The sequence below is a fragment of the Malurus melanocephalus genome, unplaced genomic scaffold, assembly GCF_030028575.1.
Source record: "Malurus melanocephalus ecotype Western Australia unplaced genomic scaffold, MMel_1.1 scaffold_914, whole genome shotgun sequence".
NCBI classification, from domain to species: domain Eukaryota; kingdom Metazoa; phylum Chordata; class Aves; order Passeriformes; family Maluridae; genus Malurus; species Malurus melanocephalus.
In genome coordinates, this window is record NW_026624146.1 from 56,951 (window position 1) to 80,909 (window position 23,959).

General features: G+C 40.2%; 1 protein-coding gene across 1 annotated transcript in view; it reads right to left on the reverse strand.

Moving 5' to 3' along the window:
* Positions 1 to 3,948: 3,948 nt before the first annotated feature.
* Positions 3,949 to 23,959, reverse strand: part of POLQ (DNA polymerase theta) — a 52,401-nt gene continuing 32,390 nt past the window's right edge. The window contains exons 17-30 of the mRNA XM_057386101.1: positions 23,790 to 23,933; positions 22,989 to 23,185; positions 21,301 to 21,541; positions 20,094 to 20,287; positions 18,335 to 18,472; positions 16,868 to 17,042; positions 16,255 to 16,390; positions 13,690 to 13,808; positions 13,236 to 13,420; positions 12,161 to 12,272; positions 10,518 to 10,642; positions 8,935 to 9,088; positions 7,163 to 7,278; positions 3,949 to 4,794 (exon numbers count right to left, since the gene is read on the reverse strand). Coding sequence (XP_057242084.1) covers positions 4,681 to 4,794; positions 7,163 to 7,278; positions 8,935 to 9,088; positions 10,518 to 10,642; positions 12,161 to 12,272; positions 13,236 to 13,420; positions 13,690 to 13,808; positions 16,255 to 16,390; positions 16,868 to 17,042; positions 18,335 to 18,472; positions 20,094 to 20,287; positions 21,301 to 21,541; positions 22,989 to 23,185; positions 23,790 to 23,933 — 2,150 coding nt within the window. The 3' untranslated portion in view covers positions 3,949 to 4,680. The remainder of the gene's footprint in view (positions 4,795 to 7,162; positions 7,279 to 8,934; positions 9,089 to 10,517; positions 10,643 to 12,160; positions 12,273 to 13,235; positions 13,421 to 13,689; positions 13,809 to 16,254; positions 16,391 to 16,867; positions 17,043 to 18,334; positions 18,473 to 20,093; positions 20,288 to 21,300; positions 21,542 to 22,988; positions 23,186 to 23,789; positions 23,934 to 23,959) is intronic.

Below are 23,959 nucleotides of genomic sequence, written 5' to 3' on the forward strand. Positions count from 1 at the left end.
CTCAACACCAGGCCAGAGTGGCTGGAAATATTAGTTCAGTTTCAAATGCTGTTTGTTCATTTAAATGCCTTGTTCCCTCACATTCTTCTCTCCAGGAGCTCTGTCATGATCACATCCAAGACCAGATACACAGAACTTCCAGCAGCACACACACCTTTGGGTTTGACCAGATGTTTGTAATCTTATGTCTAGTGCTGTAGATAGACAGAGAAAATGCATTAAATTAGATTATTTATAAGTCTGCAGAGTTGACAAGTCTTCAATGAAGTACAAGCTATTTTATTTATTAATTAAAAAAATTTTAATCCATTCCTAGAGCTTTAACTTCAATTGCAAATCTTGAATTAAAAGACATGACAATGAAATTTTGAGAATCAGGTTTTGTTTTCTATAATTACGTGGTTTGTTTTTTTTCAAAGTTTTTTTACAGTTCAGCTACCTACATCAAGTAGTCCTTCCCCACCGTACCAGAACATAGATCTTTACACAAATGTGTAACAGAAATACTCTATTTATTACATGTATTGAATAAACTTATGACATAAGCCCTCCCCCAACAGTTTTTTTTCCTTTTCCAGTTATACTCCTTCCCTTTCACACCACAGCATATGCACTGGAATGCAGGTGGGCATAGAAATCTTTTTTTTTCAGTAGAAACCACCAATTTCTTAACTGGCCTCCTTCATTCATAAACTGTGTGTGTTGTAGCACAGGCAAACCCCCAGTTTTTGGTTAATTATGKCCCTCAAATACACTGGGCCCTGTCCCCATCCATCCCTTCCCGTATCCCAAAGGTGAATTCAAGCACAGCATATTTCAGTCTTGACTGTTTTTTTGTTTTTTTGCCTTGGAAGGCTCTGGTAAGAGCACACTCTCCCTCATGAAGGAACTRCGTGTGGCCATTCGTACTCAACTCTTCCTCTTAGGTGTATAAGCAATAGTCACGTAAAAAAAATGAGTGTCTCCATTCATGTGTTTTGTTTTGTGATTAAATCAACAAATCAAACATTGTACTTTTTTTAAATAGCAACAAATATTCAGATTCAGTGTGAAGGGAATGTGGACTGAGTGTGTGTGTGTAATGAATCATTACCTGTCTGTCACAACGAAGGCAGATCCGGGGAGAACCACACACTCCTGTGCTAACCATGTCCTGCTTCCACAGGTATCCTAAATCAGCACCACAAAATGAAGGCAACTTAAAGTGAGGCTGTTTCGAGCCCCCAGTAACAACCAAAAAAAAAAAAAAAAAAGAGGGAAAGAAAATAAAGGAAAGAATTGATAATAGTTGGCGTAATCTCTTTTTTTCGAACCTCTACTCCTGGATTCTTTATGGCATTTCAGAGGTGCATGGTTTGTGTAAAGCCTTTGGTTGGAGTTTGCACAGCTCAGAAATACAATTCAGKATTCAGAAATACAAAAATGGCAGTTCTGGTTGTTGCTGGGGTGGGGATGGCCACTTCCCTTCCTGCAGCTGTTCTTGCCAGGCCAGAACCCATTCCCCAGCTGATGCTCCATTGTAGGGAGCTCACACAGAGCTCATAACTCCAGTACCAGACCCCAGGAATGTTACAGCCTTGTACCTGAGCTTCCCATCACTGCCACTCCAGGGGAAATCAGTCACCCACAGGCTGATTTTCACCCACAGGGGAAATCAGTCTACCCAAGGCCAGGAATGAGCTCCTATAAGAGCCCTTCCCAAATGAGCCTGTTTGTTTAGGGGCACATCCTAAGAGCAAGTCTGAGTTGTTCTGCCAGGAGAGGCTAAAAATGGCAGCCAAACTCTCAGCTCCCTCTTGCCAGCTACGTACAACTCTTGATGAAATGCAAGCAGCACAGGAAAAAGAAAAAAGGATCAAAGCAGATCAGATTATCAGTGTCACTATTTGTCACCTGCCTGTCACTGCTTCCAGTAGCCAGGGAGAAAAGCTGCAGCAGAAAGACCAAGGCAAAACAAGCTTGTGGTSTGCTGGTGAGGAAAAGGACCAAGAGGCTCTAACAAATACCAAAGGTGTAAGTTCCTGCTCCAAACTTCTGCCCCATACCAGTAGCCAGCTGAATGGAAATTTGAGTCATTTTGAGCAGAAAGCACAAACAAGCTGAGGAACAGACAGCAAACACCACCAGATSCAGCCCATCCTGACTACACAGAGACCAAGATTCTGCCTCTGGTTATCAGATCCCAAATTAATAAAAATCCCACTTTCCAGCTAAACACAAGCCTCAGCCTATCAGAGGTAGGGGAAAAGGAGCCCACAGGCAAAAYAGGTAAGTAATGTGAGCAGCCAGGGTCTTTCTACAGCCTTCAGAACACAGCATAAACTCTTTTCTGCAGTTCTGGACAGTGCCTCTGCTTACCTGACCTGGGKCCTCTTCTGCTTCCACTGCTCAGTCTCACCAAGAGTTAAAAAGTCTAATCAGAGGAATGTAAAYAGCAGCAATCAGCCAACAGCTCAGAGCCAGTCCTAGGAAAACAATTCAAACACCACAGTGGCTACCTCTTATCTTCTCATTTGCTCCAAATTACTGCTTAATTAAAATGAACCCATCGAGTTCGTTAGTGAAAATAAGTTTGGGTACACGTTAATCCCGTCACCGATTAGCATCACCCCCTTCCAGAGAGCTTGCTGAGAAATAYGTGCCAGATCCATCCTTTGCAAACTCTCAAGGCAGCGTGTGGGAGGAAAATATTGTAACGTGCCAAAGAACAAGCAGCCCAAATGACAGCAGCCCCAAAATACGGCACAGGTGTGTCACCACAGGACAGCCAGGGACAGGAAATCATCAGGCCATGTGAATTGGTAASGAGTCCAAGGCAGCATTTTCACACAAATGCTCGGGCACCAGGGTGCCAAGGCTCAGATCTGTTAATAACAAAAGCTTTAATAAAGCAAGCAAAGAAACAATTGTGGATAAAGAGCTCAGCCATCAGGTGATGGATGGCGTAGAAAGCCAGGGAGAAAACAAAACCATCTCAATATAAATACAGAATGGGAAAGAAGGCCAAGAGGTGCTGAGAAGGGCAGTGAAGGCAGCCTTACCTGRGGCTCTGGCTCAGTACCACGTGTCTGTTCTGCTGCACAACCCAGGATGCAGTCCTTTGTATGGAGGCCCCATTAACATCTCTGAAAAGTTCTCCAGCACTGGTACTTGTGATGKCAGGATAATGGCCCTGCCAAAGCTCTGCATTTGAAGTTAAAAAGCTCGAGCCCCCTCGCAGGCTGCTGAAAGCCAAGTGTGCATCCTCTCAGATCAGCCTGTAAAAGCAACTTCAAAAGTACACTGCTTAAAAAGAAAGCAGCAGAAGTTCAGAAATGAAGGAATAATTAAGGGCTTGAAAACTCCTCGCAGGAGGCAAGAATGGGAAGATGGAGATTGATTACATCAGGGAGGAACTGCAGAAAAAAGACATGATACAATAATTAGAGGCATAAGGAGGATGACAGGAGGCACTTGTCCTCCCTTTCTTGTGACATACAAGGGCTAGACAATGAAAATAACAGAATTCAAGGTCAAGCTTTGTGTGAAGTTAACAAAAGCAGCTGAACTTGTGTAACCATCACAACTGTCTGGAAGGGAGACCAAAATATGTGATGTGAGATTTAACCAGACCAGAAGGCATTAGTGGGGAGAGTAATGCCAAACAGTGGCAGATTAATTCCCTGGAAGCTTYTTCCCTGCCCCTTCTTTTGAAGGATCTGATCTCAGCTCAGCTTGACAAGCCAAATTCCCAGGAAAACTTTCTGCCAGATCATAAGGTCAGAGCCAAAGAGGCKGAGGCAAAGAGTGGGGGAAATCTGAGCAGGTTTTAGTGGGGCTTCCTTAGGAGAATGGTCTCTGAATGAAGAGCCACAGGTCACCCCCTCACAGGGTAAAAAATGCCTCTCAAACACACCAGACCCTCAAATACCAGCAAGGCTGCCATGTCAGCTGGCCACACTGAGATAGTTTCCTTCTTTAAAGAAAAATATGCACTGCCATTAAGTTTTTAACCAATTCACTGAGCTTCATTCTTTACAATATTCCTGCTTGTGATTTTATATTAACTCTAAGAGACTCCAAACAGTGTCCCTCTCAAGTTTGCAAGGCAGCAGTAGATGAGTTACACAGTCACCAAAATGCTTATTTAAAAGTCAGAGGCCAACTAAGCAGAGGTTCCACTCACTGTTAACACTGCACAGCTGCTCAGTGAGAAATCCAGCCAGCTGTAAATCCTTCACTTCAGCACCTGAGTGTCAGCAGCAGAATCCAGCACAAGATAATCCTGGCAGAGGACTGCAAAATTCTACATCAAGTGCAATCACAATGAGTTTTTTTGGTCCTAGACAATTACACAGCAGAACTGCCAAAATATCTTTGTGCCTTCTTTTAATTAAGTAATCCAGCTCATTTCATACRTAATAAATTCATTAGGCTTTGGGGGTTTGTACAAGACCAAGCACACTTTAACAAAATTCATTTAAATATCCTTCTTTTAACAATTAATAATTTCACAGTTCTGTAAACACATTTCAGTGCTCTGACTGAGCTCTGGAAGATTTGGCTTGGTGAATTCACAGATTCCACCACGTGTCAGAGGAGAAACCCAGCACAGGAGGATCACACTGCCAGCAGGTGATCACAGCCCCTGCCCATCCCAAATCCCTTCTGCCTCCCCAGGCAGGAGAAACCCCACARCATTCACAGCTCCAGCTCCTGCAGATCTCCCCAGCTGGGGCCGATTTTCACTTTCACATTCAGTTTCACCGAGAGTTTGATGGCGTTTTCCATCTCGTGTTTCACRATCTTAGCGACCTAGGATAAAATATCAGGCATCAGACACACACAGCTTCAGTGCTCTGGGTTTCTGTTTGGGACAAACAGACACCTGCAATCCTGTCCTGCATTTATTTGCACTGATTTACTACCAATGGGAATGTAAGAAAATCCTGATTTGTGTTTATGAAAGGAGAAACTGTAAAAAGCCAGTGAGATTTTATGCAGGCTGGTTCTGYAGTGTTTAAGACTGCTTAGAAAAAAGGCCAAGATTAAATTTCTATGAAACACTTGAGAGTCCTGCAGAGCCTCATCCTTCACTCAGCTGCAGAGCTCTGAAGTGTTTCATAAACTCTGTTCTGAAAACTTCAGTGTCTGAAAGCAAAATACAAAACAAATTTGCCAGAAGTGAAGCATGGTGGCCCCTCCATATTGTGACAGCATGAAAAGAGCTCTGTGGAACACAAACTATAAACCTGTGGGAAAGCAGGTCACATTCCATATGGGTGCTACAAATACTGCCTGGGTTCCCCCTCACTAATTTGTTAATTTGTTTTCTGACCTCCAAAAGTATTCTAAAGGAAACATTTCAATACACAGTTAGGTGACCAGAAAGATTTCTTTGTGCTATTTCAATTATAAGAAACTGCAACTTTTTTTCTGACTGTAAAAAACCTGCCCTGGATAAAGGTACTCCCTTTCYACCCCAAGATCCATGCAGAATCCAGCCTGTCCTGGATTCTTATTTGAATGAATCTCTCAATCCATGCCCATCCCATGAACCTTTCCAYAGCAGAGTGAAAAGAGGCTTTGAAATTATGGTGAGGAACTATTCAAGCTTTCTCACCCTYCCATGCATTTTCAGAATTTCCTCACAGGTACCCACCTGTAGAAATTCCTCCATAATTTTTAGTGAAAATGGAGGAGGGGATTTGAGGAGATCAGAGCACAAGGGTTTACAACAGCATTAAAAACCAGGGGAAGATTTGTCTTCCAAACCCCTACTCCATTACATACTGTATTTCAAAATGATCTTGATAACCCAGAAAAATGCTTTGAAATAGGATCTAATTCAGCACAGACAAGTAGAGAGTAGAAAGAAGCAGGGTAGAGAATTAGGACAGAAATAATCTACTGTTCAAAAATAGGATGAAAAATAACTGCCTGGGCAGGAAAAAAATGGGGTTATCAGAGATTAAAAACTGAACAGGGTTTAAGCAAGGCACACTGCTGTGAGAAAACAAGGAAAGGAAATTCTGGAATATAGAAAATGTTGTTTGCATGACATACAGATCAATTTTCCACTGTATTCAAACCAATCCAGCCTCCATCAAGTTTGGGGACCAGCATATCAAAAGAAAYGTGAACCATGCAGAAGGAGATTCTYTGAGAATGGTCAAAGACCCAGCACATGGCACTGGCAAAAACATCAGATTAGGGCTGAACCTAGAATCAGAGAAAGCAGCTATGCTGCAGAGAGAAAAGAAAACCTGCTGCTTCAAGCAACTGCCCAGAAAAATCTATGTACAGAGATATATCTGAAAAATCTATATACAGAGATATATCTGAGAKATATCTGGTAATAATTGCCCTTGAAGTTGAGGTAGTTGATGAAAAAAATAGAATGCAATAAATAATAAGCAAATCCATTCACTTGCYTCCAGTTCTCCTGGGAACACCCTGATAAACTGGAGTCAGTATTTAAAGATGTTAAAGCCTATGCCCAGGGAATTTCAGTCTTTCACAGGAAGAATATTAGGAGTCTTTTCATCTCTAAAACAGCCTGCCTAGATTGAAGCAGCAGATGTCTGAACAAAGCTGACAATCAAGAGAAAAAAACTACACTTTTTGTTTGATTTCAATTGGTATGTCTAGATTATTCATGAACATACTAATTGATATTCTTCATATATTTATTAATACATATTTATTAATATATATGCATGCTCAGGCCAGTGAGCACTGCTGAAAGCTCTGTCAGACTAGGAGTTACTGCTTGCCAACATTTTGTCATTAAGGACACACATGCACAGAAGTGGAAGAAAAGTATCCCCAAGATATGAGAGCATAAACAGGGAGGCAAAAATGAGCAAACATTTCCCCCTACATCTATCACCAGTACTAAGCTGCTTCACTCATCAAGTCTCACAGACAARTTGCATGAACTGCTGTAATAAGCAACAAAAMACACACTGAAAATGAACTTCAGTCATGAAAGACTTGAGTCTGAAAATCAAGGGATCAAGCATGCAAACATGTTTTTTTTTCATCCAGCTGAACTTTGTTTCCACAGACCTTTCAGCACCCAGGGAGAGGGGATCTGGAGAAGAATATGTGAGCTCTTAGAAGGATTGTTTGAAGGACAGTAATGCAGTAAAGAGCTGAAAGAACAATTGCAGGGCTGTACCTGGATGACATCGTCCTCTGCAACTTCATAGAGGAGCTCATCGTGCAGCTGGAGGACAAAGAAGCCTCCTCTGATGGGATTTAACATCCCAACATTTCTCCTCCTTGACAGCCTTCCTGCACAGGTGAAGAGCAGAGACACCATCATACAAAAGTGTGTTTCTTGTCTCAAAAACATTCCTAATGCTGAGAATAAAATGTGAGGAACTGGAAAATCAAAAAGCCCAAGCCTACAGACAAAACCAAAAATCATTTTGTACAAAAATGTTAATGAAAAGTATTTTAGATATACACATTTCAATCTTACATAATAAAGATGTGAATCAGAACAGAAACAAGAGACAGTTGTGTCGCCTGAACCATCTGTTTTACAAGTAAATTTTAAACAAAATCGTGTCAAGTTTAATCAGAAGCTGGTTTTTAACATTCTCTCTGGAAATGAATTAGGATTCTGCTTTTCTTCCAGAAAYATTTTAATGGCTGGTTTAAGAAAGCAGTGAACTTCTTGCAATATGCAGTTCCTGAAACTGTAATGCCTGAGTAAAACAGAGGCAGGAAAAAAAGAGCAGTTATTGAATAAACAAGTAAGCAGCTGACAAAACCAAGATCCTGGTAGGCCTTCCCTGACAAAACATAAAAAGAACCCTTCCATGGTAAAAGCTGTCGGTGTTTTAAAATAAACAAACACAACCTCTAAAGATATTTATTTCTCAGGTTAGCTAACAGGAGGACTTTCAGTTCACAGAAAGGGTTTCAAGCCATCAGCAGTTCCTCACACAAGCCTCACACTGAAGAGATGTTGAAGCAGCCACATGATGCAGGATGCTCCTCTGATGGCACTAAATTGCATTTCTAAATTGCTGAAAAAGAATTCCTTCCAGTTCTTGAAACACTCAGTATCAGAGCAGGGAAAAATTGTCACAAATTCATCTACTACCTCCCTACAATTACACTGGCCACAGGTCAGAGCTTTTGCTCCCAGTGAAGCTCTGCCAAGCACATGCTTTTTACTCATAGCTGACCTCTGAATCTGCTCTCTCCAAAATAAACTTCCTGACATATTTTTACAGGTTTGGCAATTCATTTAGTTTCCAAATCAGACTCTTCATATTAAGACAGCTTCRTGTTTCAATTAAAGAATAAGAATTATCAAAGAAATACAGCTCTCCATCTCTTAAGCTGTCTTTCTGAAATGAAAAAAAAAAAGAAAGAAAAGAAAAGACCATCTACATTGCACTAAAAAAAGCCTTCATGGCATTCCTCTGGGAATGAGCACCCCAGCACAGCTTTGCTATCTACAGACAGAAAAAACTTATGCTGATAAATGCTTCATATAATATCCTCGTGGAGTTTCTGTATCAAATTCCAGCCAACAAATTCCAGACTTAATTGTAACCAAAAAATGCATTTTGGAAGCAGAAGTTATCCCACTCAATCTTTTCACTGAAGCCAGTGTATCAGTTTCTCCTTCCTCCWTTTGAACTGTTCTGTGGTGGTATCATAGACCTCATCACACAGGAACTGTCACTGCCAACCTTTGCAAGATCTGCTCTGAGATAATTGGAGTCTCTGCTCTGGTCACATTTGCTTTAGTTTGTCAAGCAGACATTTTTCTCCTTCTCCTTCCTCCTGATTTTTTTGCCACTAAACACAGGAAATAAATCATCTCCCACCTCTCAGCTCAAAGGCACTAACCTTTTTCCAGGCWTTTTTTTTTTAACATTAGTTATGATGAAAACCTTGCTCCAATGTGCAAAGAAGAGGCAACCATACCAGTTTTATCTCTCTGGAAGGAGCTCTCCAGATGTCCATGGGACTTGACCACAGAGGAGAAAGCTTCCAGGCGTCTCTGAATATTCACAGTGGCTGTTTTCACAATATCTGCAGCAGATCCCTGAACAGTTGTRTTCACAGCCTGTCGCTCTGCCTGAACAGAGATGGATGTTCTCAAAACTCACCACCAAAAATGTCACATGTACTTCATTAAAAATAATAAATACATGGCCAAATATACACATAGTAAAACTTTCAAATAAAGAAATTGTTCTAGCTGCCTGAAAGAAAAACGTTACAGTCACAAAATTTCTACAGGTGACTGAGAAAATTGCACAAACTTTAAAAGAACAAATATCAAGGGTGATAACCTGCAAGAGTCACAAGCCACAAATGTTTACACTGCACATGTAACAGTTTCAAGGGGAATGGAAAAATCCTGGCATATCCAAGCACCACAAGACACTCCTGCCTGTCTTCAAAGCCATCAGGGATGGACAACCAAAGGCAAGAAGCAGAACTTCATGGACAAACAACCTGGTTTGTCACACTAAATCCTGACTGCCAGAGCATTACAGCTGAGCAAAACACACCAGAACACCATTTATTCTTAACACATGCAACTACTTACTAATAGAAAACTGTATTCAAAGCTTCTATCTTTGTTTAAAACTGAAACATGTGCAAAGAATTACAAGGATGCTGAAATGAAAGCAATTCAATTGCTGAAAGGTAATTCATTAACTGGTCTTTAATATGATTTTAAAGAAAAAATAGAAGTTGAACAGAGGATGAATCTACAAAGCTTCCTGCTGAAGTATTTTTCAGATCAAATTGTCCAATAATTTCAAAAGTTTTTTGAAAGCCTTCTTGTTTCCCTGTCAACTATTTGGAGTAAAAACTCCCCCACTTCCTYCCTCTTCTACTCTTTAATTCCACACAATTTGATCCAAAGTATAATGTTTCCTCCCCACAGAAACACCTCCCTAGGGAGTCAATTTGCTCTTACTGACATAGAGTCTATGGAAGAAGTGTCCAAAATGTCCTGGAAAAAAAATTAATGTTAGTGCAAAGGTGTATACTAAGTAAATATTTATCTAAGATGTCAAAGCAGTTTTCCTTTGAAGAAAAATAAGAAAAGGAACAAATACCCAAAAATATAGGAATTAAATGCCCTTTCTTGYTCAAATGCTGACAGCATGTAACATACAAAGATACGTATGAGTGGGAGCAACTCAGCCTGAAGAGTTAAAGCCCATCACTGTCTGGAGGATTTTAAAAATCATGTCCACTGATTTCAATAAATTACTCACTGCAGCTCCAACGTGGGAGTTGTGACGTGAGGTTAGCACAGTGATGACAGCTGCACACCCAGTCACAGGAGACTTACATCAAACACAACAAAAGCTCTGTTTTTCAGAGAATGACTGAGAGAACAATGAGCTAAGCAAGAAGAGGAAGGTCATGACCAAGATGGCTCACAAACCTTGTAAAGCTGCAGACACAGCTATGCAAAGAAATCTGGTGTTTTAAAAATCAAATGTTCAAATATTTACAAAGAAAAGGCACTGCACTCAACATACATGAGCTTTGCTGTAGGGATTTGGATCTTTGATGGCTGGCAGGTATCGCCGTCTCCCCAGGATGGTTTKCACAAACCCATCCCTTCTGCAGCTCCGCACTGTCTCCCTCAAGAATTTCTGAACCCCTGTGAAAGGAGAGAGAAAGTTTTCTGTAATACAGCTGATGTTCTGGACTGACTTCTCAGTGGGGTCACTGAGAGCAGTCTGGGGCAGCACAAAGGCAATCCTTTAAATTTCCCAGAGCCCATCAGTGGACAAAGGCACACCATCACTCATTCWGCCCTGCTGCAAAACCCATTAAGGCTTCCGAGGTGGAAGGGAGTGCACGGTGTCAGGCTGTGAGCAAGGAGGTGGGAAGTCTGTTCTGCACACAGAGGGTCACACGTTTATTATTGACAATGGAGAGGTCAGAACCTGCACCAGCACAGCCAAGACAAGGAGTAGGAAGGGAGTAAATTGAAAGTAGAAGCCAGTGCCCTTGATGCCTCGGGCTGCCTGACCTCAGGCTCCRTCCCTTCAGATTCTAGGATGAAAGAAACTCACCCACCCACATTTCACAAGGGAAAGAGCAAATCCACTGAGACTGTTAAAAAGAAACTTAGGTCTAAGAAAGGTGGGACAGGGAACAGTGAACTTGTACTGCAAGTTCAGGTAACAGCTGTACTGAAGTGGGAAAAGTTAACTTTAGACCGTTTTCTTTCCATGTTTACAAAATATAAAATGYAAAAGGACTATTCAAAATGAAGACTGACAGCATTAGTCATTTAGCAGTCAGCCTGGCAACACACAGCCAGTGAAAATCCATGAGAAGTGAAGTTACAATATAAGGTACACTGCAGTTTGTATRCAAACACCTGTACCCAGAGAGGAAGCAGGAAGTTGTTCCTAATTGTCACAAAGGAGAGACTATTCAGAAATTAATGGAGACTAAACAGACTCCTAATAGAAAAACATTTCTCTGCATCTGCCTCCTAAAGAAACAAACCCTAAATCTTCAGAACACAATTTCCCAGCTCATTTTCAAGTTCTGTGATTACAGCTAGATKCCTCTTGTCCCATTTGCMCTCCTTTCTTTTTCTGATTGCAGCYCTATTATCTCTACAGCTTTCCTAAAAACTAACATGCTTCTTAGAAACACAAAATTGTCTTTTTACAAAACATGGGAGAGCTGCTCTGAGCAACTGGATAAAAATTAAAGGGTAATATGCAAAACAGTTTAAAAYTCCATGAAAGCAGAAGACAAGAGCAGAAGAAAAAAATGGTTATATTTAAAAATTATAAGAAGCATGGTCTAAAGTTGTCACAGCATATAATTTGAAGCAGTGTATTTTAATAAGGAAAAGCATGTTTTTCATTCAGAAACTTAAGAGCTTTAAAATGACTCCTCAGACTTTATTAATTAACTAAAATAACAACAAAAAATAATGTAGTAAGTGAGGAACAAAGTCCTAAAGATAAATAAAACCAGATAATAGAGTAAAACATTACAGAGTATCAAACTGCTGGACATTTTCAAAATGAAAAGCATTTTCAAGAGATATGAGTAGTAGGTTGAGACAAATTTAGGATTTGAAGAGAMATGGAGAGAAGGGATTAAAAACAACCACCACCACCACCCAGCTCCCAAATAGCCATATCCAAACCTGTGTATCTTGATTTGAAGGAGTCAATATAACTGGCAGCTTCATTTTCATCAATCCCCATCTGCTCTCCTAAAGACTTTGCTCCAATTCCATAGATGATTCCATAGCAGATCTGCCAGAGGACAGCGTGAAGAACCGCAACCGCATGGTCAGCCATGCAGAGAAAGCAGAGCAAAACAAAATGTCATTCACTGGAAGACAAGGGGATGGAAGTATTCAGGAAGAGAGACCCTCTCTGATCCAAGCCATTCATGCTGCTTTTCTCCACCCTCATCCCCCAAACCCGACAGCAGCGTGATGAGAGTGGGAGGATGGACAGAGCAACTGCTGAACAATCATGGCTGAACCCAAACAATAAAACATATTCCTGTGTGTCCTAGGTTAGCTGAGGATTGTATTCCTATCATCTGCTTATGTTAGAGGAAAGTTAAACAACCCTTCTGTAACTATACATGATAGTTGAGACTGCTCTGGTTTGTTTGGTGATGTTCCTCCCTTCAAGGACAATGGGAGGGGAAGGGACAAGACACACTCGTTTTGTTTTTCTCGGGAGGCTTTTTCGGGATCAGCAGTGGAAAAGAAACTGCCTGCTCTCTCTCTGGGACTGCTCCTTTTTTATGCCTTTCTTTGGACTTGTTTTTCCTCGATTTTTTTTTTTGTCATCTGAGAATTGGAGGATTCTCATGGCACGATAGCTCAGAAAGATCCTTCAGTGAACTATCGGAGAGAGAGACTCTGAGCACCCCTCTGGGGGCCCCAGAGGGGAAGCCACTCCCAGGAGGGAAGAGAAAGGCTCTGGGATCTAACAGCTGATTCCACAGATTTTTCTTTTTGCTTTTACAATTTTAAATAAATAGGTTTTTTTCCCCTTTTCTTTTCACTTTCCTCTCTGTGGAAAAGTTTGTCTCTAGGACCCGGGTGGAGAAAAGAGACGGGGGAGGGTTTGCTGGAACTTGGGAGTATTTTGCTCCCATTAAATTCATTCAAACCACTACACTGTGACTCCACGATGTGTTGAACACTGAACCTTCCTGCCCAGAAAGCTGCTTCTGAATTATTTTTTTCCTACAGTTACCTGCTTAGCTTGTTGCCTGGTCCTGTCTCCAACAGCCTCRGGATCAATCATTTTCCATTCTGCTGCGATGCTCTTAAAGACATCGGTGCCACCATTCAAGGCTTSAATGAGGYGACAGTCACAAGATAAATGAGCAAGGATCCTCAGTTCCAGCTGAGAGTAATCAGCAGCCAAGATTAAGCCACCTGAAAWCAAGAAGTTATCAGAAAGTATTATTTCATAAATTTTTTCAATATTCCATCCAACYTGCCAGCAAGAAGGACTGAACCCATCCCTTATCTACTCTCTTTTACAGTCTTGTGAATAATTTCRAAGGCATGCTAACTACTGCACTGGTTTTCCAAGCAGGCTCCTCAGACACATTATATACTGTTACCAATTCTTAAATCTTCATCTCATCTAAGATTTTTTGCTAACTATATTTAACAATTCCAGAGCAGGACCTGGGCATTACCTGGGAAGGGAACAAAAGCATGCCTCATGCTAACAGAAAATGGTATTCCTCTTTCTTCAGATCTGTTTGCAGCTTGAACCTTTAGKGCATTAGGCAAAACACTGGAACGTTTCCTGCATCTGTGGAGAAAAAGAATACTGCTCTTCACCAGTTTTGAAAATACTAAGAGATGGATTATCATTTTGCCACAAAGAATAGTAGCGTCTATTCCATTTTTTTCTGGACAATCCATACCTAAATTTGACCATGTGGGAACTGGACAAAGAYTACATAAACACCTGAAAGGGATTTRCTGATTCTGAAAAGATTTAGGGATGAATCTTCCKAGTACATTCAGGATTCAGTTCAGAAATTGAGTAATTCCACTGTAAAACAGGTAAGATGAATGGCCCCAGATCTGTGAGGRATGCATTCCAGAAAGATAACAGAGTCACAGGAATCCTAAAAATTCAACACTCTGCCTTGAGTGCCAAGTCTTCTCTCAACATCATTCTCCTCTGTAGAATGCATACACCAGCCCATACCTAGCAGAGGCAGAAAAATTCCCCCCAACATCACCCTCATTATTGCACATGCACACACATTCACAAATAAGCCTGTAAAATCAGAGCACAAGTTGCAGAAGACAAGCTCCTAACACACTACAAGTTTCCTCCCTAGAGATGGAGAGAAAAATTGCCTCAAAACTACTCGATTCTCTTTTCTGAGAGACAAAAAGTTTCCAGTGTCACCCAGGTGCTCTGCATCCTCTCAGGGCTTGCTTAGGTCTCCTGTCCCACCAAGACATTCATATTTGCAGATGGAATTGAATCCATGAGCACTGAACAGCTCACTCACATCACATTCTGCCATCAGCACCACTCTACCACACAGTCCAACAGGCTCTTCACTGGAAGGCAAAAGGCCTTTATAAGTGCTTGATGTTTTCATCAGGGATCTGAGCAAGTTCTTTATCAAAATGAAAAGGTATCTCTCTAAAATCGAGACTAGTTTCAGCAAAGAACAGAAAAAACATCATGCTCTCCCTCATGCACTTCCTTTTTTTTCTTAGATATTGTCATTTCAGGAATGGTGCGGATCAATGAGATGAAAGGCAGMACAAAAATCACAGAAACAAATTTTCAAAAGAAATAAAGGTGAGGGACAATTGCATGTCTGGGTACTAGAGAAAATCACACTGTTCAGCASAGATTCTCAGTTTAGTTAAATGTGTAAGGGCTTTATCCCATGACCTAATTTAGCTACTCCTTTGGTCTTGCAACAGGAGGAAGGAGCAGCAATAGTAGTTAGTAAGATAATAGAGTTTGGACCAAAGTCTGGAAGGCCTATCAGACTTGGCTGGATGGCAGTATCTTTTGTGCCAGCTATTATTTCTGTGCCTTTAGGATTCCTAACACAGTGGCTGCTTAACTAAGGAATGTACAAAAACGTAGGAAAAATCAGCCTGAGAAACAGACCTCCCAAAGTCTGGCAGGCACTCCATTCCTTTGATGGGCTATTCTCTACAGGGAGGACTTTCAAGAAACCAGCACACTCCCCAGCCATCCTGAAAAGCTGTTGCAAGCTGAGCACTGCCACAGCTTTATCTCAGAATGATATTCCTGCCTCCATGGCTATGCCTGGTTCTTCTAGGGAGAGATGGACAAGATCCTTGCACTCCTGAGTTCTCTTCCCAGTATTTTCCCAAGGCACAAGGGTGTTAAACACATGGTAGTGTTTAACCATGGTAGTAGGAGGTGCCAGACAGAAGAACCAAAAACTTTCTCAGATTTCTCACGTCTTGCTGTGGGGAAAAAAGCTTAGAAAAGTCACTCAGGTGAAAAAAAGTGGGACAAGAACCTGAATGGAAAGAGAAACTGAAAGGGCAGAAAAGCACCACCAAGCATGAAATCTCAAAGCTCACAAGGGAGTTGCTAAAAGATTGACCTTGGTATTTCACTAGACTGCCACACAACTGTTTAGGCACTGGCATGTAATGCTGTCCAAGYAGAATTGTAGAATCATAGAAAACAGGGCATTTCCTTAACAAAAACCAAATTTAGAAATCTTCCTCTATTAACTGGTAGCTTCTGCAGGTCACTATCACAAATGAAATTATCAACAAAGACTGAAAAATATGTTCATGCTATTCCCTTACAAAGGGAGCTGCACAGCATAAAACGAATGAACTTTCTTCTTTCTTCTGCTTCTTCCACAATATCCTCTGCTCCTTCAGAGCAGCTCTTAGCAAGTCAAACCACATCCTAACTTCAGTTTAGCTATTTTCATATTCAGGCTTTCCACCCAAAAGCTGGGTGGAAATTAGCACAGTACTAATGTCACTGAAGGGTTTCATAAAGAATGCCAAAAAGCAAATAGCTACATGAAACCACATGCTGTTAGCATTATTATGTCTYTCATGTATCACTGATTTGTATTGATTTTTACTGTTGATTCTCCTGTAAGAAAAACACTAAATAACAAGTCACATTGACATGACAGCAACCACAGGTGAAGTCAGAAAAGAGAAATTTGACAACCCAACCACAGGAAGATTAGACAGAAGMTTTGTCAGGATCCTCCTACCTGCCCCTCAAAGCAGCACAAGAATTAACATTCCCATGGGCTTGGGAGGGTGGGCTTTCTTCAACCACAGTTGGCATTTCAATCTCAAAATCTCTGGGCACATTCTGGATATTTGGCTCTGTGAAGGTTACTCGACCTGAAAGGAAGACAGGGCAGAATTAAGGAAGGGTCCAAAAGCAGGATCTCTAACTCAACAGAGCTGCACACACTTTGCATCTGCAAAATACAATGGCAAGGAGGATGAGACAGGACACAACCACTGATAATGTTTTAAAAAAGGAAAAGTCTGTGTTAATCTGTGTTTAATGGGCTTGTGATCGTTCCCTGTTTCCAGATCATATAATCAGAAACTCCTGAATCCAGAACCTGTTCTGGATTTACATGCTGATATGTGCAAGAAATGAATAATACTGCTCAATGAACACAAAAGCTTTTTTAAACAAATCAATATTTTTAAGGCAGATACAGGTCAAATATTTTGATCTATACCATTTTTGTTTGGTTGAAKCAGAATCCAGGCTTGATTTCCTTTCTTTTCCCCTTAGAAAAGCTGCACACACACACAAAAAGACAAAAACAGTAAGAAGTGAGGCATTTGCACCCAGTTGTTCACCTGTAGCTGTGTGAGTCTGTGAAATTGGATATATYCTTTCCATTCCCAGTGCAGAATTCAATCGTTTCTCCCTCTGTAGTGGGAACACCACTTTAGTAATGGCATTGTCGATCCTCCTCCATTCCAATATCAGCCCTGGCAATGGGTGAAGTGTCTTTAATTTCTCCAAAACATCCTTGTGGGAAGAAAAGGGCACAACTCATCAACAGCCTTTAAAACTTTATAAATAAAGTTTTTGCAGTTCTGCAGGAAAAAGTGACTCCTTCACCCACAGTGAGCTTCCAGTGTCACAGCCTTAGAATTAAATTGATATTATCTCCACTCATATCACCTACACAGCAGCAGTTTCATTACCCATGAGAAGAAAATCACTTCTCTTTGGACTTCTGCACCCTCATCATCAYTCTTAATCTGCAGCAGACAACAAACCACCTGAAATGATGAAATAAAGCAGCACTTGCCAKAGGTCCCCTACGTTGTCTCCTCTTGTCCACCGTTAATGCTTCTCCTCCATCTTCTTGCATATTTTTCTCCCTGCTCTCTCCTATCTGTACACTAGGAACACAAAGTGAAGCCCTTGACCATGCTCCTTGAAAGACAAAGCTGATCACTAGTAATCAAATCCTTTCCATTTAATCAGAAACATGAAGGGGCTAACAAGAATTTCAAAAGACAGTGGCATGCAAACATTTCTCAAAATAACATTTTTTTTTGTGTGCAGCTGCAGCTTCATCCCTCCACATCACAAAAGGAGGAAAACCTCCCTATGCTTTTTGCTTTTTGCTCTCTGTTCTGCCACCACCACTGCACTCAATGTCTTCACTGCCACTTTAGTTCCAGAAATCAATACCTGTCTGTAGCACAGACTACACTGAACAGGGAGAAACTAAGAAGACAATGCAGATTAATGAGTCCTGAAAACAGGAACATATATATCTGCTAATTTCACTTGTCTGGCAAGAGCACCCATTAGTCTGCAGCACTGGGTATTCATGCAGGTCCACAGTATTTATCAACTRGCAAGGATGTCAATAGCCTTCACATTACACCAGCTTCTGGTATACTAAATTTGATAAACMATCAGATTAGCCATTCTGAAGACAAATTCTCTGAAGCAAAAAATACAGATTTGATAGTAGCAGGAAGAGAAAATATTGTATTTAGTCGACATGGTATTTAAGCATCTTTCAAGCTGATGTGGAAAAATTCTTCTGCTATTGGCTTTACAAAATTATTGTGCTATTTTGGTCTTMACACGTGACTTGGGAAATCAGATTCTGCCTGATTTATTCTTATTGAAGCCTGCTATTTATAGTCATGTCCTCACTGCACTCAAGCTTTAGGATAAAAGGAGTTACTAACTCTGCAAACAGAGAAGGTAGAATCCAGTTTGAATTTCCAGGGATAACTGGAGGAGCAAAAGGCAATTAAAATTTACTTTCAGACTAGAAATAGGCTTTACTGTACCTTGGTTGTACTGAACTGCTTGCTTAGCCTGACCCTGTTTGCTTTAGCAGTTGTTCTTCTGGTGTAACCCAGAGTTTTCTTGTTCCCTTGGACTTTCACATCTCCATTTTGTGGYAATTTCAGCTCCAGGAACAGCACCTGAAAGAGGCCAGCATTTYAAATCAGCTTCTCCACACTGCTCCCAGGAGAAAACAAAAGCAACTGAGCACTTAAACAGCTTGTTCCAACCAAAGGATAGTACAAATGCTTCAGGTAATTAAAAAGCTGATTAAAGATCCATGCTATCAAAGTCATTCCTCCTCATTTTAATTAACTACGAAATGCAATTTAAAATCTCATTTTCTGAACACTTTAAGTTGGAGTTCAGAGGTATGTTTTKAGAAAAGGTAATTAACTCCATCCAATAAGTGAGCTTATTACTGACAGTCAACTGTAATAAAATGTAATGATGACTGAAAGTGGGAAGAACACTGGTGAAAAGAAAGAATTGTTAACAGGGAGCAGAACAGTACTCAGAACAGTATGAATGGCATAGAAGGACGTGGTCACAAATACTTTTTAGAGAACAGCTAGAATATTAGTTTTTCTAACAAATTGCCAAAAAMCAGAAAATTAAGTATATGCTCATTTGGTGACAGAATACAACTAACTCCTCATTTTTCACTGTTTCTGTATAGCATTATACACTATTTAACAGCTGTTGTCTGTCATTTCACAGCTGGCAGAAGGGAACAAAAAGCTTTTCTCTTGCACATTTATGTAGCACAGAAATTTTACTGACACAAAACTAGGAGGGTAAAGTTCCATTAACCTGTACAATACACTTTACATGACTCATAATAAATTTCCACGTGAGATRCAAGCTTCTGTAGTTCACAAATCAGCATTTTAGAAAAAGCTTTACTTCCCCTTTTCCATGAAGCTGAAATTGAGCATTATTTCAGGAGTTCTAASTTAGACTACTGTTACTGAGCAAGGCTTCTAATTTGAAACAAAGAAAGAATMTTTCTGTGGAGTTTTTACTGATAGCTGCCTGCAAATTTTGACTTCTTCCATGCAAAGTACAGCCCCTCAGCAAGAAAATAGCATATGGAGACAAATAGAGGGGGAGAAAAACATGCACTTCAATTATAATCTAATTCAATTATTGTGTGCAATGTACATTAAAAAATATAAGTGAAATTCTTCAGGAATTAAAGCATTGTTATTTTACACAGAAATCAGTTCTTAAAAGGTTCTTGAAAGCAGACAGTAGTCTATTCAAGACTTTTAAAGCAGTCTTTCCTCCTCTTTCATGCCTGTACAGGAACAAGAGTAACAATGCAACTTTTTCAGTCCAACTATTGTCAGACTCAAGACTACGTGACACCAGATCACATCTCATGTGCAAGACACAACCATTGCAGAAAGTTTCTCCAGTCCTGTACCACTTATCCAAAATATTCCAAAAGCCATTTCAATGGCAGATCATCTCCTGCACCATGAGAAGCCAAGGTCTGTAYAGACCACATCCTTATTTTCACTTATTTTTTATTTACAATACACATATKTCCACTTCTACCTTCTTTATCTCTGCTGAAGTTGGCAGAAAGCAGAATGATCAGTAACAAGCTAATAATGAGTGCAAGGATAAATGAACTCTGAGCAGAGTTGGGTTTGCATTTTGTCTTTTCTTCACACAGCCTTCCCAATAATAATTTTTTTTCTTGATGGTAAGCTCTAGGGAAGTTGTCCCACTCTTTCCCCAAYCCTTCCATACCTCTGCAATGTCATCAGGGCTGGTCAAGGAGAAGCTGTGCCCTGCCAGCTGATATGCCTTGGTCTCAATCTCGTTCAGTTTGGCCTGCATGACTTGTTTCTGGGTTTCATAGGCTGTCGTGCTGAAACCAATGCCATTCAGCTCCAGCAGAGCCAAGCAATAATGGGTGGGCATCTCCACTTTAGAAAATACATCTGTAATAGAGCACAAACCCCAAGAAAAACTTTATAAAACTGATCAATTGCAGATACAGATTCATTTTAAAAAATTTAAAAAAAGGAGAATCTACAGTTTTTAAAATACTGAATGTTCTGACACACTGAAATCTTTTACTCTAGATTTCATTTAAATACTTTTGTTTCTGAAATAAGAAATATTTCATTATAAAAAGTGTTCCAGAATTCCTATCACAAAAGTATTTAAGAAAACAGCTTCTGTCAATGTATTTTTCCCAAGAAATACTTAATGTAAAGCTTTCTAACTTGATGCACTTTAATTCCACCACCCACATCTTTTAAAAATGCTCTAAGGTTCAGCTACAACAATCATAAACGATGGTAAACTTGCAATAAAATACTTCAGCAAGAATGGACCCTAATCTTTAGCTTTGTATAATTTAGAGGAAACTATCATAATAACCCCAAACAGGTATATGCTTTTTGGGGCTTTTCTGATGGCTTGTTTTTAAACTGCACAAGCTCCCAGCAATTATTAGTGCAAATACACAGGRTCATTCACTGTGGGATCACAGGGGTTTCATGGACACAATCCATAGATGGCAAATAATGCTTTATGGGCAGGCCAAAGAGCAAGAAATCTCCCTGAGAAAGTATTTGAGGATTTTAAGAATCGCTTCCAATAAGGAAATCCAAAAACTTTTTGAAAATTATTATGAGAAGCCATAGACAGACCCACAAGTCCCTCAAAATAGCCAGGGGAGTAGAAATCTGCTTGATTCAGAGACTTAGACCTTAACCACTGGAACTGGTGGATATTTGGGATATWAAAATTATTTATTAATTTTAAAATTCTATTTTTTTGACAGAACAGATGTACTTCCAAGGGAATTTCCCTCTTTTAACAAATGAACATTTTGACACAATATATTTAGATAAGAACCTCTCAACTTCCTATAGTGTGCACTGATCATTCATCCTGTAGTAGCACTGCTACATTTTTGTCCCCAAAGTGGAGGGGCTCTTTTTACCTGTCAGATTTTCCTTCTGCAGCTCCTGATGGAGTTGGTCCATGACATTGAAGATAAGCACAGATTCTATGGCTGCTCTGTACCTCCCAGAATGGTCTCTGCTGGCACTCAGCCCCAGGCTCTGCACCCCTCTGCCCGTGCCTAATCCTTCCAAGAGGGGCAACTCACTGGGGACAAAATTGGTCACCATGTTGTGAAGAGTACGTTCCTTGGAACCACAATCCAGCAGCCAACATGCAACCTTTAAAAGAGAGAAATTTTTATACATTTTAATCATGACACATCGCAAATATTTAACAGGGCGTTAATTCAAGGTTATAGCGCAGATTATTTTYATTGATTTGGCAGACAAACTGCAATAATTTGTGGAAAAGCTCCATGATTTCAGAAAAAATCTTCAAGAGGCCCAGCTTACTCAATTCTTGAGTRAGAATGATAAGTTATTTCTTTCTAAAAAAAAAGTTATTTCTGTACATTTGAAAACTTTATCCTCTGTCAACTAAACACRTCTTGAAGTGTATTTTTATTTCTTGAAATTTAACACAAAGGGAATAAATATGAAAATCAGGATCAAAACATGTTTAAGCTGAAAAATGACTTTGTAAAGATCACAACTTGCTATTGATCTAGAATATTAGTTAAGCTGAGGTCTCCCATCTTTTGCACAACAGGACTAATGCCAAGAATTCTGCATGGGATATTTTACTCCTGGTAGAGCTTAAACCCCTGCCTTCAAAGCAATTTCATTTATAGCTACATTTCAGTTTCTTGTGTCAAAACAGGATGAAACACAGGTTTCTAAAATGTCTCTGCTGTGCAAGCAGAAGTAAAAACCCACATGTGTGTATATGGGGCTGGGGAGAGTGTGTGTATATCTTCACTCTATGACTAAAAGGAGCAAATGTGAGTATGACTATTACATGGAACAGCACAGGCAAAGTTGCTTCTTTTACTGCTCTTCAATTTTATCCTAAAACTATGTCTTGGAATTTTAAAAATCTATGTTTGTCTTTGTGTTGAACACCTTAGCTACTTACCTGCAGAGCTGAAGATTTCCATGATGCTGTTCAGCCTGAATGYAAAGCAAGTTTTAAAAATCAACAGAATTTTCTATGCATCCAGAGCTTTTTGTAACATGGCCAAGAAGGCACTTTTACCTCAAGCTAGTGTTTCATTTGCATTACAACTAATACCCAAACCTTTTGAAATTACATGTAAACTATTTTTGGTCTGAGAAAAGGTGGCAGCAAAGGGTCCATGTACATAGTGGGGTAAATCTTTTGCTTTGCAAAGTGGGGAAAATCTTTTGCTTTCATTCAGAAGGAATAAACTGAGCAGAAGAACTTGCGACATTTCAGTCCCAGGCTTCCTATGGCAACGAAAAAGGAGTTAAGTTCTGTCCACTGGGACCAGAGAGAGATTTATCTTCATTTCCCATGCCAAGTAAGGTATGAAATAACAAAGTGTTAAACTCTGAAAGGGTTTGTTTCTCTTGCAGGCACCATGAACATACATAGCAAAGCAAATGTCTTCTAAATATTATTGTAGATTTCCCATTGAAAGAAAATTTCACTAAACCTCCAGACAGATGTACTTATTCACACCTACATAACAGAAGTACCAGAATGCACTCCCGTCTTTCCATTGTGTTTAAACTAGCAATTGTTAAATTTCTGAATCCTGCAAACCTTTGGGTCCTCAAAACKTCCTTCCAAGGAGATGCCACAAGCTGTCAGCAGAGTTTTGTAGTGCTGGATGAAGTCATACATAATAAGTGAGCGTTCCTTCTTGGGCTTCTTCTGCAGGCAAAGCTGCAGATGGTTCAGTCTCTCTGTCACAGATAGGCTTTGGTCCAAAGGTGGTGGTGCCAAACTCAGACTGATTTCTAAGGCAGCAAATACAAGAAAACTCRTCATTTAACCCATTATATGGTAAGAAAGGCAAGAGAAAAATCTTAAATACAACCACCTAAAGCACAAAAGCTACAGCTGAACTATGAAATAACAATATATYTATAGCACTATTACATATTTTATCAAACATGAGAAGGCTCCCAAAAGTAGTATGCTGTGTCTGTACTAACAAACAAAGGATAGCCAGGAATCAAACCCTAGGTCACTTAGCACAGACTGGGYTATGTTCAGCATTTCAGTGTTGGATTTGTTCTGGAGAGCAAAAATTGGAAGATATTGAAAGAGAAAAGCAAGTTAGGTAAAGAGAASATGGAAGTAAGSCAACATTTGAGCCATATGCATGCTSACAGTCCAGTGCCTGAGCCAGTTACCTACTCTCATTACACAGTGGTATAGATGTAACCCACAGCAAGCTGTTCAAGGGTGTTTAACAACTAGAACTGCTAAATGATTCCATCACACAACTGACCTGGGTTCAGGATACTCACAGCACTTCCAAGAACCTTATCTGCTGCTGAAGGTACATTTTTGAGATGCTGTGTCAAATAACCCAGCACAGCCTGTCTGCTCACTTACCAGTCTGCTCTTGTGTCTGCTGCAAAGAGATATAGTAGGCATCTTTTCCACCCCAACACACTGCCAGTCCAACCACCAAGATGTCTTCACATCCTTGGACAGGAAATCCATCATCTTTAACTTGCATCCCCTGAGGAGAACTCACTAAAGAAATAATTTTAAGTTATATC